This window comes from Bubalus bubalis, chromosome 9 (assembly GCF_019923935.1).
Source record: "Bubalus bubalis isolate 160015118507 breed Murrah chromosome 9, NDDB_SH_1, whole genome shotgun sequence".
NCBI classification, from domain to species: domain Eukaryota; kingdom Metazoa; phylum Chordata; class Mammalia; order Artiodactyla; family Bovidae; genus Bubalus; species Bubalus bubalis.
Genome location: NC_059165.1, coordinates 68,407,480 through 68,426,617, shown reverse-complemented (window position 1 = coordinate 68,426,617; position 19,138 = coordinate 68,407,480). Strand labels below are relative to the sequence as shown.

At 50.1% G+C, this 19,138-nt stretch overlaps 1 protein-coding gene across 3 annotated transcripts; it reads right to left on the bottom strand.

Annotated features, from left to right (window-relative positions):
* Nucleotides 1-5,176: 5,176 nt before the first annotated feature.
* SH3BP5L (SH3 binding domain protein 5 like) lies at nt 5,177-19,101 on the bottom strand. Of its 3 annotated transcripts, none has more exons than XM_025292843.3 (7): nt 18,970-19,101; nt 17,918-18,528; nt 11,546-11,608; nt 11,248-11,376; nt 9,567-9,728; nt 7,582-7,755; nt 5,177-7,060 (listed from the first exon to the last, which is right to left on the bottom strand). In XM_025292843.3, the coding sequence occupies exons 2-7, from the start codon at nt 18,098-18,100 to the stop codon at nt 6,614-6,616; spliced, it is 1,158 nt and encodes a 385-aa protein (XP_025148628.1). In that variant the 5' UTR covers nt 18,101-18,528; nt 18,970-19,101; the 3' UTR covers nt 5,177-6,613. The 3 variants fall into 3 exon arrangements, with proteins under 3 accessions (XP_025148628.1, XP_044803633.1, XP_044803634.1); XM_044947698.2 differs by having other exon boundaries at nt 18,980-19,066; XM_044947699.2 differs by lacking the exon at nt 18,970-19,101 and adding an exon at nt 18,835-18,948.
* Nucleotides 19,102-19,138: the final 37 nt, after the last annotated feature.

Below are 19,138 nucleotides of genomic sequence, written 5' to 3'. Positions count from 1 at the left end.
GAATCACTGTATTGAGTAACATATAGTCACAATGTCTATTGTACCGTTACATACTGAGTAAGACGGAGTCAGGAAAGACCCCAGGGGTGACATTGGACCAGTCCTGCATTAAGTCATAAGAGTCTTGAGCAACTTGGGTGGTGGGATTAATTCAGACCTGGCTGGAAAGCTGGGAAATCAGAAAGGCCTTTGGTCAAAATTCCACATGAGCTGGGCCTCAAGCCACAGGCAGAAGTCTAATAAGTTAAGCAGGGTGGAAATGTATGCAGAGAATAGCAGGAGTATAAGCAAGCCTGTGGGGCAAACGTCTGGGGAAGAATGCCATGAGCCAGGCCCTGAGAACACCAACATGGGGGTGACACAGGCCCTGGCTAGAAGAGCTCAGGCCAGATTCCAGAAGACTGAAGCATAGGGACAGGAGGACTGGAAGGTGGGGGCACGGGGGTGCGGTGGGTCTTCCTGCTACCACTTCCAGCCAAAGGCCAGAGGCTGTTTCAGAACTTGAGTATCCTCAGCTCGAATAACCTCCCAGAGCCTTCTTGACTGCATCCCTCTTCAATGACCTATTTTTTACTGCCCTGCACCACCTATTAGCTAAGTGCACCCCTGTCTTCCTTACCTGGATGTCTGACCCATGGTATATTTTCTGTGTTCCTAACAAGCCCTACCAGTGTTTGGCAATCTGAAAGATCCTGGTAAATATTTATTGTGCTAAGTTGCTTTACTCGTGTCTGACTCTTTGCGATCCTATGGACTGTAGCCCACCAGGCTCTTCTGTCCATGGGATTCTCCAGGCAAGAATACTGGAGTGGGTTGCCATGCTCTTCTCCAGGGGATCTTCCCACCCCAGGAACTGAACTTCCGTTTCTTACATCTCCTGCGTTGGCAGGTGGGTTCTTTACCACCAATGCCACCTGGAAAGCCCAAATATTTCTTAATAAACCACATGTACTTTCGCCAACCAGTGAAATGGTCCCCTTGTTCCCTTAGTTCAGGCTATGGCACAGTGTGGTGGGAGAAGTCAATGGGATTTCCCAAGAGGGTAATATGGAAAGAGGGCAAGGGAGGGAAAGGGACAGGACACTAGAAAGGAAAATAAAAGAAGAGCGCTCTGAGGAGAAACACTAGTATTTCAATAGGCGCAGAACACGTGGTCTCAAACGACAGGCCCCATAGCAGACTTGGCCCAGCTTTCACCCAGTTGCTGATTCCAAGACAAGCCAGAAGGCAAGAGGCCCATGTGGGGACAGCCAGGGTTCAACTCGTGGGTATGGACCCCAACCCACACCCCACTGCTCCCAGTCCCTGCTGCCCAGTGTCCAGGAGGCGAACGTCATAAAGCTGCAGGACTAACATAGTAATGCTGACAGAGCTGGAGACCCAAGAGCTCACTTCGCCGGATTCCTGGTGGTTGCTGCCCCCTACTGACAGAGAAGGACCATAACAGCCCAAGAAGCCCATTTCCCCTCCACATGCAAGGCAGAGTAAGGAAGACTACAAAAATTATATCCAAATAGGGAAATCCAACCTTCAGTGGGATCTTTATAAAGGGCCTCCTGGTTTGGCACAAGTTGGGAAGAGGGTTCCTTTCGAGAATTTCATTGCATTATGAAGCTTCAGAGAACTGCTAACATGGATCATTGACCTGGCATTGTGCTGAACACATCTAGATTTTCTCATCATACAGGTCATAAAATTGAAGCATAAATTTGAAAACTACCCCCTGGAGATGTGGAGTTTCTGGGATTATAGATACAGATCCCTATCTCCTAACTGAAGTATTAACAAAGAATAGATCTTCCTAGACCTACAATGGAGGGTACATCCTGACAAACCCATGGTAAGTAGAAAATATCCTAGGTCAAAAAAGCACTTAATACACTTAGTGCATTGAACATCATAGCTTAGACTAAACTACCTTAAATGTGCTCAAAACACTTACACTAGCCTACAATTAGGCAAAAACTTCTAACACAAGACTATTTTATAATAAAATGTTAAATACCTCATGTAGTTTACTGAATACTGCTGTTGTTTAGTCACTAAGTCATGTCCAACTCTTTCCAACCCCATGAACTGTAGTCTGCCACTCTTCTATCCATGGACTACCCAGGCAAGGATACTGGAGTGGATTTCCTTATCCAGGGATCTTCCCGACCTAGGGACTGGACCCACATCTCCTGCATTGCAGGCGGATTCCTTACCGCTGAGCCACCAGGGAAGCCCCTACTGAATACTGTACTGAAAGTGGAAAACAGAACGGCCGTATGAGTATAGAATGGCTCTGTGTGTATCCGTCGTCTACCCTCACGATCATGCAGCTGACTGGGAACTACAGCTTGCGGTCGCTGCCCAGCATCACGAGAGTATCATACCTCACACCACTAACCCCGGGGAAAAAAATCAACAAAATTCAAATTTTGAAGTGCAGTTTCTACTAAATGTGTATAGCTTTCTCATCATTGTAGTCAAAAAATCAAATGAAATTATTGTAGGTCAGGGACCACCTATAACCTGGTATAGATTTGGATCATGGCTGCTGCTGCTGCTGCTGCTGCTGCTAAGTCACTTCAGTCGTGTCCGACTCTGTGCAACCCCATAGACGGCAGCCCACCAGGCTCCCCCATCCCTGGGATTCTCCAGGCAAGAACACTGGAGTGGGTTGCCATTTCCTTCTCCAATGCATGAAAGTGAAAAGTGAAAGTGAAGTCACTCAGTCGTGTCCGACTCTTAGCGATCCCATGGACTGTAGCCCACCAGGCTCCTCCATCCATGGCATTTTCCAGGCAAGAGTACTAGAGTGGGGTGCCATTGCCTTCTCCGTTGGATCACGGCAGGGAGACACAAAAGCACATTTATTAGGTGCTGGGTGCCAGGGAGACTGAGGCCCCCATTGCCCACTTGAGAAGGCCAGAACTCAAAAGTCATTATCACTATGACCATGATGTAACATGGTACAAAAATGGAGAAGACTCCAGATCCCCATAACTTTATCTCTTGCTTACTTTAATATTCTTTGACCATCCTGATAGTTCTCAGCTTTTTCTCTTCACAGTAAAACTTCCTAAGAGTTGACTACACCTACACCCTCCACTTTCTCACCTCTAGTTCTTTTTGGCACCTTCACTCAAAGGCTGAAGAGTTTGGACTCGAGAGCAATGATCCCCCAACCTTTTTGGCACCAGGGGACCAGTTTCATGGAAGACAATTTTTCCACAGACTGTTGGAGAGGTGGATGGTTTGGGAATGATTCTCATAAGGAGTACACAGCCTAGATCCCTCACAGGCAGGGTTTACACTAGGGTTTGTGCTCCTATGAGAATCTAATGCCACCACTGATCTGACAGGAGGCGGAACTCAAGCAGTAATGCGAGTGATGGGGAGCAGCTGTAACTACAGATGAAGCTTTGCTCATTCACCTGCTGCTCACTTCCTGCTGTGTGGCCTGGTTCCTAACAGACCACAGACAGGTACTGGTCCATGGCCCAGGGATTGAGGACCCCTGCTCTAGAGTCCACCTGCCTCCATTACCTTCTATAAGGCTAAGGGCAGACTGGGCACCTCTCCTATGCCTATATTCTCATCTATGAAAAGGCAATAGTGGTGATGTCTACCCCTTAATGTGGTGGTGGTGCTAAATGGGTCAGTGCGTATGCCTGGTACGTGGGATACACAGTTTAATCCACTACTGTTACAATAGGGCTGGGGGCACGTTTGCCCTGCTCAACCATTAGCGTTAACCCTCCTGTTCTCTTTCCACTATTGCCTCATCTGGTAGGTGATCTTGCACGGAAAAACTGGTAGGCAAGGCCAGCCCTTCTTTTGGGGGCTCCTTTGAATGAGGAGCCTTACAGGTCCCACACTGCCATAGACTGCATAGGGAAGCATGACCCTGGACCCACTTGGCCAAGGACACAGGCCATATACTCAGAGCAGCTTTTCCAGTGATAAAGCAAGTGTTTGGCACCCAACTACCTTATCGCATTTATTTCTCAATTAAGAAGTCAGGTCAGGAAAGGCAATCTTATCAAAGGGTACATGGAGGCCCCTAATGGCCCATCTACCATCTGAGAGCACCAGGGTCACTCCTCTGCCCTCCTGTCCCTTTAACTGCTGGCCTTCACCTTGCCCCTTAAAGGTCAAGATACCCATTTCCCAGTCTCTCCCCTTCCTCCTCCCTGTTAGCATCTTCTCCATCCCTCAGTTGACTTGCTGCTCAGCTGGCTATAAATGCAGGCTCACTTCTGGTAGGGCTCAGTTGAAAGCCTTCACTCCACCTCCGCAGCTTTTGAAGTTCTTGTCTTTTCTCCAACCTGATTCCACTCGACGTTTCACAGGATGCCGGTCCAAATGTACTCAAACTCCTCCTGACCCACAACAGGTCAAGCCCTGACTTGAGAGTCACCTTTTACCTATGTTAAATTTTAATTTCAGACAAATGACAATGTGTATGTCCTAAACACTGCAGGGAGGCAAAAATACTGTTTTATCTGGAATTCAAGTTTAACTGGGCATCCTGTGCTGCTACTGCTAAGTCGCTTCAATCGTGTCCGACTCTGTGCGACCCCATAGACAGCAGCCCACCAGGCTCCCCCATCCCTGGGATTCTCCAGGCAAGAACACTGGAGTGGGTTGCCATTTCCTTCTCCAATGCATGAAAGTGAAAAGTGAAAGTGAAGTCGCTCAGTCATGTCCGACTCTTAGCAAGCCCATGGACTGCAGCCTACCAGGCTCCTACGTCCGTGGGATTTTCCAGGCAAGAGTACTGGAGTGGGGCATTCTGTATATTTGCTAAATGCCACAACCCTACTTGTCCCTCCCCTTCATTTATGCTCATGTTCAGGATTGGCACCATCATCTCATCTACACCATCAGTGGCTGACACACCCACACCACCCTGCAGAGAGCCCTTCCCGGCTAGCAGATTGGTGGTTGTGGGGGGTGGGGGAGAGTGTTGCCAGACACCACTGACCTGGTGTGCATTCACCCCAGCTCTGTGGCCATAAACCTTCCCTCCTCTCATGGCTGGAAGTTTGATCCACCTCATCCTTCACCTCCCAAGAGATCTTCCCTGACTACTCCATCAAAATGCACTTCGCTTCACCCTGCTCCTCCCTTCTCTCCATCTTCACCCCTTTCTCCTCTTCCCTCCCCTGAAAAGGACAATAAACATTACTGTTACATAAACTATTTTATTTAAATAAAATCAGGGGCAGACCCTTTCCCCCCATACACACAGGCACATGCATGCACACACGCACGCACGCCCACGTCCTCCTCCATCTTCCCTCCACCCATGGCCACCTCAAACCTGGCAGTTCTCATCATGACCATCCTGTTTTAACCCTGGGACAGAGAGACAACCTCTATTTGAAGGCCCTGCCCCACCCCACCCCCGCCCTCCTAGTTGATGGCAGCAGCACACAGGCCTAGGCACAAATTCTCCTGTCCAGAGTCCAGCTCTCAGCCCTCCTGGGGTGGGACAGGAGGATCGGTTCCCCAAGGCACCCAGATCCAGTGTAGCTTCCCTGCCTTTCCCCCACACAGCATGGGAGTGCCATCAGACACCTGAAACTGCTCCCTATGGAGGGTGGGTTCCCTCACTGCAGGCCAACCCTGCCCTGTATCAGCAGAGGCTCTGCAGCCAAACCTGAGCATCCCCCAAGGGATTCTGGACTAGGTATGGTTTGGTTTCGGGAAGAGTGAGGGAGAGCAATTGAGCACCAAATTCCCTAACTCCACCCGACAGAAGAATGCCGAGATTTGGTTCAGCATCCTCTACCCAGAAAAAGTAAACAGACCTAACTCCACAGCAGAAATGGGAAGAGCTTCAGCCATCAGAACCTCACTACATCTCCACCCCCCAACACGGACCCACTAGCACCTTGGCAATGTTGGACACAGCCCAGCTGGGAAACACAATGCACACGGGAGCCTGTTTGGAGTTGGTAGTGTTGGTTGACAGTGGGATTGGCCTTCACCTTCCCTGACACCAGTATCCCTCAAGTCCTGCTTTGAGGCACAGGTGGCTTCGGTCATGAGGAGGGAGCACTAAAGGGATGGGTGGTGTCTTCCAGAGGCACACAGTCCCGCAGCACTTCTTACGTGTTACCCATGAGCAGGCTGGGACAGAGGATGGGCTGCTGGGCTGCTGGAGGGTTCCGCAACATCCCAGGAACCACCTGGGAGATGAGTAGGTGGGAGGGGGACCCATCCATTCACTCAAGCTGGGGGAACCAAGATGCTGGGACCCAGATCCAGTGCCCATCTTCTCTGATGGTTTCCCTGTGCCGCCCAGACAAACTTCCCTGAGGGGAAAAACCAGACAGAAGTCAGAAAGAGGGCAGCAGACAGACAGACTGTGAAGGACCAACACGGGGAAAGGAGATGTCAGAGCCAAAGACAAGCCTTCTGAAAGGGTAAGGCAAAGAGAGCTGCCACCTGTGGGGGGCAGGGCAAGGTGAGAAAGCCAGGACATATACAACAGACTCAAGACACAGCCAACCTGACCTCTCTGAGGGAAGCAAGGACCCGAGGAGAGGGAGCTAGGAACCTGCAGGGCCCTCCTTGGGCCAGTGGTGGTATGAATGCATCAGCCACCCTGAGTACCGGGCTACAGGCTGATACTGCGCTGGTGGCGACCTCCACGACCCCCACTCCGGGGACCTAGCTCCTGGCCATCTAGACTGGTGTGGTCCGAGAGACCCCGCAGGTGCTCCACGGAATCACACTTCTGCAGGTCCGAAGCCACAGTGCGCAGGCTCAGCAGGCTCAGCGTATCGGTGTCCGGGGCAGCACCAGGTCCCAGGCTGACGCCTTCCTCCAGCCCTCCACCCTCCGCCCCCTCGATGATCCCGCTGTCCGCATCCTCGCCCCCATCAGGCCCTGCCTCCGCCCCTACTGGAGAGGAGCGCCTCTGGCCCGGGGTATGAGCAGGCTGGCCCCGGCGCCGCGCATGAATCTGCTCGCTGATCTGCTCCAGGTTGCGCAGGGCGACTGAGTAACGGGTCTTGGCCTGGGCCACCTGCTGCTCCAGCTCTGTCACCTTGGCCTTGTGCTCCTGCAGGGGGAGGGTCAGAGTCAGGTGACCCTTTGGGCAACTGTCTGAGGCCCCTGGAGCTACCAAGTCCTCTCAGATCCACTGAGATGTCCCTTCTCCAATCTTGGCTCTGCTCATCCCCAACCACTAATCTGCAGTGTGGAACCAAGGCTACACAGCCCCTCTCCACTCTTCTTCCTGGGATCCTCCTTCCCCAGCAACTTGCCCTGGTCCTACCTGGCATTCCAGGGTCTTTCTCCCAGGTCTTCATTCCCACCCACTGCTCCCATTCCCTATCTGGCCAATTCCTCTCCCCTTTCTCTCTGGTTTCCCCCAATTCTCACTTCTCCTTTACGTCGCTTCTCTGTCAGCATCCATTCCCCACCCCCACCTCCCATTCCTGTGGAGTCATTCTGAGCATACCTGCCCCACTACACCGGCCTGGTGGATGGCCCAGAGAAACAGACTAGTGTCCCCTCTACCGGCCCTCCCTTTCTATGCCTGCCCCCCCATCCTCCGCCCCTCCCCCCACACTCAGCTACCTCCAGGATCTGGCTGAACTGGGCCTTGAGCTCAAAGTAGGGCCGGCTCTTGCCAATGGCGCGGCGGAGGGTCTTCTGCAGGGCCTGAACCCGAGCCTCGGCCTGCTGGCACAGCCGTGTCACGCGCTGGTGCTCCCGCTCACCACGAAGCCGCTCTTCCTCTGCCTCGTTCACCTGGGCCAGGTGGGGCGAAGCACACACACCACTGAACACGGACCCACACTCCTGCCCCCATAGCCTGCCCAGTCTGTCACTCCAAATGGTAAACTGTCTACAGAGCTCGGAGAGGGCACTGAGCTCCCAAGGCACAAGAGAACCGTGGGTCCTCGCGCCTGCCTGTTGTTACCTGCACCACCCGCCACCTCTCAGCTGTGTTGCTGCCAGGAAGTGCTGAGGTCCTTAGCCCACTCACGAGCGTGCAGGAAATGTCCATCCATCTGTGACACATCTGCCACATCGTGGTCCTCAGAGCTCACCCTTGGGGGTTGAGGGGAGGGAGGAACCTCACTGGGAGAGCCACAACTCTGCACTGGGTTCTCCAGGTTTCCATGTCCAAGCAGCTAACAGGCAAGGGCTCCAGCCATTGCATCCACCAAGACCAAGGAGTCGACCTCACACACACACAGCTTCAGCAACCCCTCCCCCAGCCCTGTGTGAGTTCCAGAGAAGTGGAACTCCTGCTCTCATGTGACCCATGGGCCTAGACTAAGGGGCACACAAAAAAGCTTAAGAAATGACCACTCCCCAGGAGCTGACACTTACTCCTACAGAATAAATGAATGTGTCCCCTCAAACTTTTTTTTTCAGGTGTTTTTTTTTTTTCAATGTGGACCATATTTAAAGTCTTTATTGAATTTGTTACATTGTTTTATCTTTTGGTTTTTTTTGGCTACCAGCCATGTGGGATCTTAGCTCCCCCCACCAGGGATCAAACCCACACCTTTTGCACTAGAAGGTGAAGTCTTAACCATCAGAGAAGTACACCCCCCCCCCCACCCCCAACCCAGGCCCCACAAAAAAAATTCTTGTGTTGAAATCCTAACCTTAATGTGGGCCCTCTAAGAAGTGATTAGCTCAAGAGCAGGGAGCCCTCACGAATGAAATTATCTGCCTTATAAAACAGGCTTCAGAGAGCTCCCCAGGTCCTTCAGCCATGTAATAAAATAGTGAAGACAGCTGGCCATATGGGAAGCAAGAAGCAGGCCCTCAGCAAACACCAAATCTGCCTGTGCCTTGATCTAGAGATGTCCTAGCCTCCAGAATATAAACTTTTGATGTTTAAGCCACCCAGTCTGTTATTTTGTAGTAAAGCCAATGGACTAAGACACTTGTTCTTTACAAAGTGAAGGTGGGAGACTAGAGCTGATGCCAGGGATCCTCCCACTCCCCAACCCCCACAGAAGCAAAGCGAAAGTCTCTCAGTCACATCCGACTCCAGGCCAGAATACTGGAGTGGGTAGCCCTTCCCTTTTCCAGAGGATCTTCCCAACCCAGATATCGAACCCAGGTCTCCCACATTGTGGGTGGATTCTTTACCACCTGAGCCACAAAGGAATCCCCATAGGAAAGACTGGAAATAATACACAAATTATACTTTGAAAACCAAGGTACGCTGGCAGAGCTTAAAAGCAAGAAAGGAAGAATATTCAGAAAATAGAAACAAAGGGTCACAGCTAAACATAACAAAGGAGAGTTGAATCCAGAGCATTCAGGAATGAACTACTTGAGTCTCTCCCACATCTGGAGGCAAAGATTCAAGAAGAGCCAAGAAGGACCTTCTAAGTCAAAAGGAAGTATATATGGGACACACATGAGGCCACACAGGGCAGAGAGCTAGGACCAGACTTTTCCTAAAACAGAAGCAAAACTGAGGGAAGGCAGGAGCAGGAGAGAGACAGAAAGGAGTGAGGAAGGTGACAGGATTCAGGGAGAGCAAACGAAGTACCAGAACTGGCAGAAGGGACCAGCGGCACTGCCTGGCTCACCTTGCAGGTGGCGTGGTTGAGCATCTCCTGCCATGTGGGGTCCAGCCGGTTCTTGTCAGCCATGACGCCCTGCTCAGCCACAAACACCATCTCCCGGGCAGCGTTGTGCATGCTCACAGCCCGCTCATACCGCAGTGCTGCCTTCTGTGTCTCCTGCTGGGCCTGGGAGGGGGCGTGGGGAAGGACCATCAGGAGACTGAGCTGCAAAGAACCCCTGGCTGCCCATGGAGATCCTCCCTGGGCAAGGACAAGAGAAGGAAAAAGGCCCACTGTAATGCTGGCTTCACCTCCCAAACTGCACTAAGGATAAGTGCTGAGGAAGCAAAAATTCTACAAAGAATATGTTCCAAGGGTAAGCTAAGAGAAGAAATATATGTAGAAATAGAAGGATACTGCCAATGGAGGGCAAAGCATATAAAATCCAGCACTCTCCAAGGCTGCTGGTCTTTTGCCCTAGGAAGAACAAAGAAAAATCCACACCTTTTAGTTGGAAGGTGGTTAATTGATGGTTGAGACCATCAGCTCCAGTCCAGCAGATAAGCTGAATGAAATAACCAGACAACTGCTTGGAGATATTCATCATAACCATAGTTACCAAACAAAATACTAGAAACAAACCTAAGTTTTCAGTTACAGGAAACTGGTTAAACAAATAATAGTACATCTAACATAAGAAAATCTTAAGTTCCTAAAAGCAATGGCATGGATGGGTAATTCTTGGCATGGAATCATGTCCTCAAAAAATAGAGAGATAAAAACAGTACATGTGTGATCCCATTTTGGCAGGATATATGGTTTTTTTTTTTTAATTTTTTTACAGATTATCTGTGCTGTATTAATTGCATTTTTATTTTCTATGTTTCATGGTGTTTTGATATCTTGGAGGCCTTGCTGGCCCTCCTAGGGCTGCCTAACTTCGAGAGACAGTGAACTACTCTGTGAGAACACTTTTTATATGCAAATCCACCAATCTGAAGCCCATCACCTCCTTTATCTAACTCTCTTAAGCCAGTATTTCCCCTGCTCTAAATCACTGAAAGGCTAGGTACCAGAAAACTAGAGACCTTCCCCATAGTCCAGAGCCTGCCTCTGTTATTCAAACTGGCCAATCCTAAATTTGCTCAAAGCTGCCTACCCTGTCTTACCCACTCCTTCCCGTGAAAACAACAATAAAGGCTCTACAATAAAAGCTCTGAGATAAGCTTTCCCCTCACATTTTCTGCCTCCTCACCCATTCAGGTGCTTCCCCATGTAGTCCTGAATAATCTGACAGGCTCTATTCTCTTAGGAACTAAGTAATAAACTTTTTTAAGGCAGCTGTCTCTGTGCCTGTCACCTTACCACACTTGACTAAAACAACTTTCAGGTACAAAAATCACAAAACATGCATGTGGTTGGATCTGGGGAGATTCTGGTTCTCTTATCTTGTTTTATAGTTACAAGTTATACTTACAGTCTTCCAATGGTGACCCCATATTATTTATATAAAGAAAAATTTAAAAAGAAGGAAATGGGGTAAATGAGTGTAGAAGCAAGCAAAGAGAGCATGAACCAAAGGGGATACAAGAGGAAAAGATAACTAGAAGGTGCTCTGTCTCACACCCCATACAGAGACAGGAGACTTCAGGGCCAGGCTCTGCATGCAGCCCCCACCCCAGAATGTGGGGTCAGCTGGCCGCACCTCCTTAGCCAGCCGCCGAGCTTCATAGTAGGGCCGGGCCTTCTCGATGCAGCTCCCTAAGTGGGAGCCCTGCGTGTTGAGCTTCCTTGCTGACTCCTGCAGGATCCTCCGGTAGGTGGTCCTGGCCTCCTGGCAAAAGGATAGAGACATGGGCAGAGGGAGGCGTGTGCGTGGGTCCTAACCCCTCTCGTTTTTCATACATGCCCCTTCCCCTGCCACTGTACTGAAAGAGGACAGAAAATGATGAAAGCACCTCTGGAACCAGCCCAAGAGTGTGAGGAAAAGGAGCATCACTCACATCCAGCTGCAACTCCACTTGGTTGATTTCCTCACTGGCCTGGTTCAGATGCTCCAGCTCCTCCTGCCACAGAGAGAGGCAGAAAGTTAGAGCAGCGGAGGAAAGCAGCCTCAGATGAACCAGGCAGGGCAGGAACATGGGTACAGAGGGAAAGCCCAGCTAAGTAGGGAAGGGAAGAAATGGAACAGGTCACTGTCAAATGCCTTCTTGTCAGAGATCTACTAACATACTGCCTCTTGTAATCCTCACAATTCCACCTCTATATCATGCAGTAAATCCCCATTTTAAGGACAAGAGAACTGAGGTTCAGTATGGAAAACTCCTACACACACAACACAGTGGCAACAAGTCTGCGGCCATCAGGCTGCACCACCACCTCCTCCTCGTACTCCAGCCAGGAGTCTCCTCAGAGCTAATGGTCTCTGTCCCAGGCAAGGAGAAACCCCTGGGCCCTACTCACCCAGCACATTTTTACTACACACTTATACACTCAGCACCATGAAACCTAGAATTTAGAGCACAAAGCAGCAGCAGCTCACAGCCCAATAGTAAGCAACAGGCCCTTGGTCATGTGAGGAGCCACAGGAGAGGAGGGCATGATAAGGGCTGGGAATCAACAGGAGAGCAGGTGACCAGGGCAGGCAGGTTGTCAGGAGAGAAGCCAGAGAGGCTGGGGCACAGGGACAGGATACTCGGACTTCTCCCAATGGCAGAGGCAACCCCTCAGAGCTTGATGCCCCCAGTGGTTTAGGAAGGCAGACTTGGGCAATGTAGGGAAAGCTTGGAGGGGCCAGAGACACAAAAGTAGAGGCCGTCTGTAGTACTCCAGGTGGGAAAGGAAAGGGCAGATCCCTGGGAAATCCGGGATGCAAAAATCATTAGGACTTCGTGAACAATTAAGGTCAAGATCAGGGAAGAACACATGGTTCAAGAGACCTCTAACTGCTTGGGCGGTGGTGACAGGACCCCAGGTCCCCACATAGTAGAGCCTATGGCAAGGAGGGACAGCCTCAGGAAGAAGTTCACCAGACACACTGGCCTGAACTCCTCACTGGCCCCAAGCGCTGGCAAAAGAAGCAAAAACCACCCGTGCATTTCAGTGGCAGGGAGGGTGCTGGCCTTGAGTATCCTCCCCTCCCCTTGGTCAAGTTCCTGGGGCCCAGGGAGCCAATGACACTCCCGAGGAGGAGCAGTGCCTAGAGAGATGCCTGGTGCTCAGCTACAGCTTCCTCCTCCAGGCCCTGGGCAGGCCAGCAGTAGCCCGCCTGCTGTCTGCCTGCTGCCCGTGGCCATGCCCTGCACTCCACCTGCACCAAGAGGTGAGGAACGCTGCCATCACTGCTCCTGCACACTTCATTTGGCCCTTTCAAAAGCCCACTGTGTGATCTCCCTTTAGTCCTTTTATTTCTGTACCTCACCTCAAGCTCTAAAAGATTTGAGTCAGCAAGTAAGAATGCAAGCAATCAAGTTATGTGCTCTAATTACAGAGTAAGATAGAACACAAAGGAGGAAACATACAACAAAACCAGGAACAATGATATGAAAATACGCATACTTACAACAATGTAGACTCTGCCTCAGAGAGGACCACAAACTTGTCTCTAAACTTTTCAGAACAGAGATATCTGACAGAAATATAATGTGAGCCTTATCCAGAATTTTTAGTTTTATAAAAGCCACATTTGTAAAAGAAAGAAAACCACCAAAATAAAATTTTAACAGTACATTTCATTTAATTCAATATATCTAAAATAATAACACAGTTTCAGTCTGTTATCAACATAAAATAGTAACTACCAATATTGTAACTTTTTTTTTAAACCATGGCTTTGAAATCCACATGCATCTGACCTTAGAGCACACCTTAACGTGGATAGTTGGATGTAGCTCCTGTACTGGTCTGGGTAGAGCTAGAAGTGCACAAGATCCACTGATTAGTCACACAACTCAGTACTCATAAGGTAACAACTGGCCACTGTGGAAAAGAGGCCGCCGGCATGGCTCAGAGGACCCCGGAGGAAGCCTGGGGCAGTGCCAACACCACCCTACATGCACACAGCTTTGAGTTTCACAGTGCCTTCCTGACAGGGATGTCCCCTTTGGCTAATGAGATCACCACAAAGAAACTGTCAGAAAAGACAATTCCTGTCTGGGTGAGAGGAACCAGGCCCTCTTTGGGCTCTGCTTTCTGTGGCTGAACTTGGCCCACAGGGAGTTTCAGATAATCTAAGGGAGGAGGTGACCAGTCCTTTCAGCAGTTCCCACTGGAATATTCTCTATCTCAACCCATTCACATTTGATAGACAAGAAACAATGGGGCAGGGAATCAGGGATGGAGTTAGGACCCAGGACCTGACCTATGATCTGGCTTTCCTGCTACTATTGATTACATTCCTAGGACTAATGATGTCCTTAGATGGATGCCTCAAAGACAGGAGTACCACCACCTAAGAAAACCTACAGTCTTGGTAAGATAATAATAATTTGGGGGCAGAGGAGAAAGAGGTTAGTAAAAGGCACCCTGTAATGTTCCTCTGAGCGAACCAAGGTCTAAGACAGGATCCCGTTTGGTTCCACAGCCCAAAGCACTCCCAGACCCTGATAAGATCATCAGAGGAGTGAATGGCAAGTCATCATCACTGAAAAGAAAACGAAAGACTTTGATTCTTGGTCTACAGAAGCAGGCATGTATGTCTTTGTATATCGAAACGTGTACCCACGAAGCACCTCCAGCAATTTAAAAAGGCTTCCTATTGACTCTGAGGTCTGCTCCTCAGAGTCACAAGGCTCTAACAGGACAAGAAGACTGGGGAGAGAGCAGGCTGGAGGGCAAAGGGTTAGGGGATGGGGGTAGCCAGGCTGAAGCAGACCCAGGACAAAGCACAGCAAGAAGCCAACAAGCACCCAGGGCTCTGCTTTGGGCCACTGGCAACACATTCCATTTGGCCTGCTGCACCAGGGACTCCTGGCACCTGACTGAAATCGAATTCGAGGAGGATGAAGTCTGAGTCAGCATTCACCATCCATCAGTGAGCCTGCAGCCCGCAGGGAGGGTGACCTTCCCGGAGCACACCAGGCTGATGCCCAGGACGCCAGGCCACTCAATCAAAGGCAGTTAGGAGACAGATGCTCTTCCCCAACTTGTGCAAGCCATTAAAACACTCAAGCCCAAAATGAAGTATAATCTTATAAACTGTGTTGTACACCCGAAATTTATAAAATATCCTAAATCGAATATTGATATTTCTTGATTTAAAAAAAAAAAAAAAACCCAAATCCACAGTCAGTCAGGAGGATTAGGGTGATACAGGACCTTAAGACTTGGAAATAAAGTAAAAATGACCTCCAGAGCAAGCTAAACTAAACATTTCAGACAATCCAGAGATTGCAAAGTCACTCTGAGGAGGAGGAGGTGAATGAAAGCATCTACTTAGGTCATAGGAGAGAAGACCCAGGCCCATCCCAGTACTACCCTCCTCTATTCCTTCCTGCCACTGGGACCCTGCCTCTCAGAAAGCTAAGGCCCATCCTGGATGCCTCAGAAAAAGTGTGCTGAGGCCAAGGCACAGAGAGACATCCAGTGGACTTCCCTGGGAATGCAGCACACTTCAGGTAGGCCTACAGCTGGCAACCACCTGGTTTCCCTCCAACTTCCAGAGGATTCTAGACAACTTCCTGACAAGAAGGCACAAGCTGTCTGTTTGCCAAGAATCCCCATTCCCCACACCACAAAGAGCCTAGCCCTAAGGGACCATTTCTGAGAATTCCAGAAAATACCTGAATAGGGTCTCCATCTTTGGGCTATCCTTGGATCCGAGGATTCGCCCAGGCCACCAGTCATAACTTCTCACCCCAGACAAGAGGGGAATGTACACGTCTGGCCGAAGCTCAGGAACGAGTGTTTCTAAACTTCCCTGGTAGGTACTGATGGATTTGTGGGTAGAGAACCACTGAACGCACCAATCTATTTAAAGTGCTAAAATATAGGATCAGGATAACATGATCTTGCAGACTGTCAACACTACAAAAAAACTCGAAAGACACATACCCAATGTCTTTCTCATCTAGAAGAGCCCAAACCCAGATCTGAAGGCCACCAGCCTTCACCATGAAAGGCGCTCCTTACATCAAGCTGCCTCTCCCACACAGCAAGAAGATGCTGCATCTCTGCTGAGGCCAGAGCACTAGACCAGTCTCATCAGCGAGGGGGGCCTCTACAATAAGACCTTGCCTCCCTACATAACCTACAACATTCCACAACGTGCCTCCTGGTTTAGCAACAGAGACTAGGGTCCTCCTGTCCCCTCTTGCTTCATTAACACTGCAAGCTCACTCTAGGCAAGGTGAATCTTACTCTCGCTCAGTATTCTCTGACCCTCACAAAGTTCACCCAATACAACTGTCGATGATGATGGAAATGTTCTACATCTGCCCTGCCAGCAACACCTGAGGAACTGCAATTTTTTTTTATTGATTCTTAACTGAATTTAAGAATCCACATGCAGCTAGTGGCTACGTTATTGGACAGTGCAGCATGAAAGTTGCCCTTTAACACCACCACCTTTGCCTGTGTAGGCAATGGAAAAATACACAGGAGCAGAAGCGACTGAGCAAAGAAACCACAACTTATTCTCCTCTGCAGTTGAGCAAGGAATGATGCAAAGGGGAATATGAAGAATATCAACAGGCCCTCCTCCCTGACAAACAGAGATCTCTTTCTCAAAGCAAGACCTACAAACTTTCATCAAAGATAGGCAAGAGAGTTTGTGAAAGAAAAGAATCACGGGACAGGGTCAGAGCAGAGCGGCAAAGAGCTGTGCAAATAAGCTAGACCAAGCTTTCATCTTACAAATGAAGAAAAGGAGGCTCAAAAAGGTTATGTAACTTACATGAAAATCACAAATCATAGGGCTAGAGGATGCTTGAATCTCAGCCCAAGGCTTTTTTCACTATGACTTGTTTCCTAGGTGGACAATAAATCTATATAGAACTAGCAGGAGAAATTGAGTTGTTTTCAATGCAATGCCCATGAAACAGAGCAGAAATAAATTACTGACTCATGCCAGTAAACAAATGGCTCACCACTGCTACACTATCAGCACAGACAGTTTCCCCACACATGTCCCAGGAAACTCCACCAAGAGAAAGAAGGAAGGATGCTAGGACTAGCTTTGAAACCTTCCTGACTCACTAAAGTAACCTAACAAAGGTCTGTTGACAGAGAAGCCCAGGAATGAGAGCACTGGGAGGCTCTTGCTCACCGGCAGAGGTGTGAATCACTGCCACATCAGAATCTGGGGGATGCTACCATACCAAACAGCAGACTCAGGCCCCAAACATACAAGAGCACCCTGGCTCTCACCTGCCTAAACAGCTTCTCCAGGGAACTCTTCCCTGCCACTGTCCATAAACACCACAATCCAGCCTCAGTCAGTCACACATCTACCACGTGTGCTGCCTGTCCTCCTCCTCCTCCTCCACTGCCTCCTTCACAAAGTTCTGCCCCTCTACCAACGAGTAAATGCCCCAAGGCAACAGATCAGCCCTTCCACTCGTTTGATTGACCCAGCATCCTCAAAGCAAGAAATCTGTGTTATGAAGGATTGACTGTACCTGATATAACTCTCTGCATACATCAGATTTCCTTACAGGTCTAAGCCTGGTGCCACCTTTATAGGACATGAAAAATCTCAACTTTCACAAATAAGAATGTCCTTGGGAGGCACTGATAAGAAAGCAGGAGAGGGGAAACGATTCAAAATTGCCTCCTATCTCAAAGCCATCTTCTTTCACACCCCATTCACGCTGCATCTCTGAGTCAACAGCCCCTTGGCATATTTGGAAAAGAAACAACAGTTCTACTTTCTTCTGACCTAAAGTGTGCTTCCTACACCTGCTGCCCAATTTATCAGTAAAGCCAGAAGCAACACATCCCAGGCATTCAGGCCCAGCCTCTCTCTGTGCTCCCACCGTACACAACTCTTTTAGCACTTGTGACGGTACACTGCAATGATTTGTTGACAATCCTTTCCTGCCCCAGTGCACTGGGAAAACAGTAAGTCTAACTCCTCATTTATCTGACAGTTCTTCAGAAAAGCTAGAAACTAATTTCCCTATCCTCCCCCAACTCAGTCTTCTCACCTGTATTCTTTTTTTTTATTTTTTAACTTTACAATATTGTATTGGTTTTGCCATATATCAAAATGAATCCGCCACAGGTATACATGTGTTCCCCATCCTGAACCCTCCTCCCTCCTCCCTCCCCATACCATCCCTCTGGGTCGTCCCAATGCACCAGCCCCAAGCATCCAGTATCGTGCATCGAACCTGGACTGGCGACTCGTTCCATATATGATATTATACGTTTCCCACCTGTATTCTAGGATCCAGTTCTTCTTCTTCTCTTGGGGACAATTTGGCTTCACTGCTGTTGCTTCCACCTCCTCCAGGCTCCTCTGCAACTGGGCTCCGAGGGACTTCATCCTCTACAACCTCAGGCCGAAGCTCCCCCTGTGGGGTCTCCCGCCCCCCTGGAATCTGCCTGAGTTCAGCCATACTGGCAGGGAGAAGGCACAGCCCTAAGCATAAAAGAGGACTGACATGCTGGGACCAGGGCCCCAGCTTGGGGCTTCTTGGGCTCTGGGTGGCAAGAAGGGATTCTCTTCTCAGAGGGTGTAAAACGAGGGCACAGGAAGAACCTCAGACTCGGTTAGAGGCCGAGATTCAAGCGGCCGGCGGGGTCCCAAGAGCTATAGCTTTGTATATGCACAAGTCCTTCCCTGCCCGTCACAGGGAGTCCACCAGGAGAGACCCGGAGCAATAGCTCCGAGGCGGGGGGCAAAGGGGGCCTGGATCCTGGGCCGAGGCCTGCGAGGAGGAGCACCATTCGGGAGGGCGGAGGCAGGCGCCTCCAGGCTGTGGTGGCAACTGGAGAGAGAAGGCTGGGCCTGAGCAGAGGCTGCTGGCTAAGAGTCTCTGAGGAGCTGCAGGGGAAACAATGGCCAAGTACATGGTCAGCATTCGAACGTCAGCTACCAGCCTCTTTCCACCCCTCAGCCTCCCAAGGACTTTACTACCTTCCTCCCACACCTCCATATTCCGACCAACCCCCTCAACTTCTTTCCCGCGTCCCAGCATCTCTGGCCTAAGCCCCTCCCCCACCAGCGCCTTCCAGACTTCCCTCCGCATCCTAATCCTCTCCATCATTTCCCCCAACCCTTCCCCAGCCCGCGTCATTCCACCCCAGTCTGGCTTTGCAAATCACCTTTTAACCCCCAGCCCCACCCCACCTCCTCTTCTCTCTCCAATTCTGCGGACAACCCGAGCCTCGCATCTCCAACCCCCGCTCTTCCTAAATCACAAGGACCCTGGCCGCAAGCCTCCTACACGGCTAGGCGCAAAGCCCGCCCTCTGTTCGACTTTACCTCAGTTTACCTTCCCGTGCGCGGATCTCCGCTGCAAACAATCTTCCCCCGCCCTCCCCGCAACAAGCTGGTCCAACCAAATACAACGAGGCCGAAAGGAAGCGGAAATACATCATCCTGTAAAAAACCGCCCTTCTTCCCTTTCGCCCCTCCCTCTCACGCTCTCCTG

Excerpts from the sequence above, each read along its gene's own strand:
- SH3BP5L (XM_025292843.3), bottom strand. The coding sequence starts at position 18,100 with ATGGCTGAACTCAGGCAGATTCCAGGGGGGCGGGAGACCCCACAGGGG. Across the intron at positions 11,609-17,917 it reads AACTGGATCCTAGAATACAG|GAGGAGCTGGAGCATCTGAA; the intron begins GTGGGAAACGTA and ends TCTCTGTGGCAG. Across the intron at positions 7,061-7,581 it reads AGTTCAGCCAGATCCTGGAG|GAGCACAAGGCCAAGGTGAC; the intron begins GTAGCTGAGTGT and ends CTCCCCCTGCAG.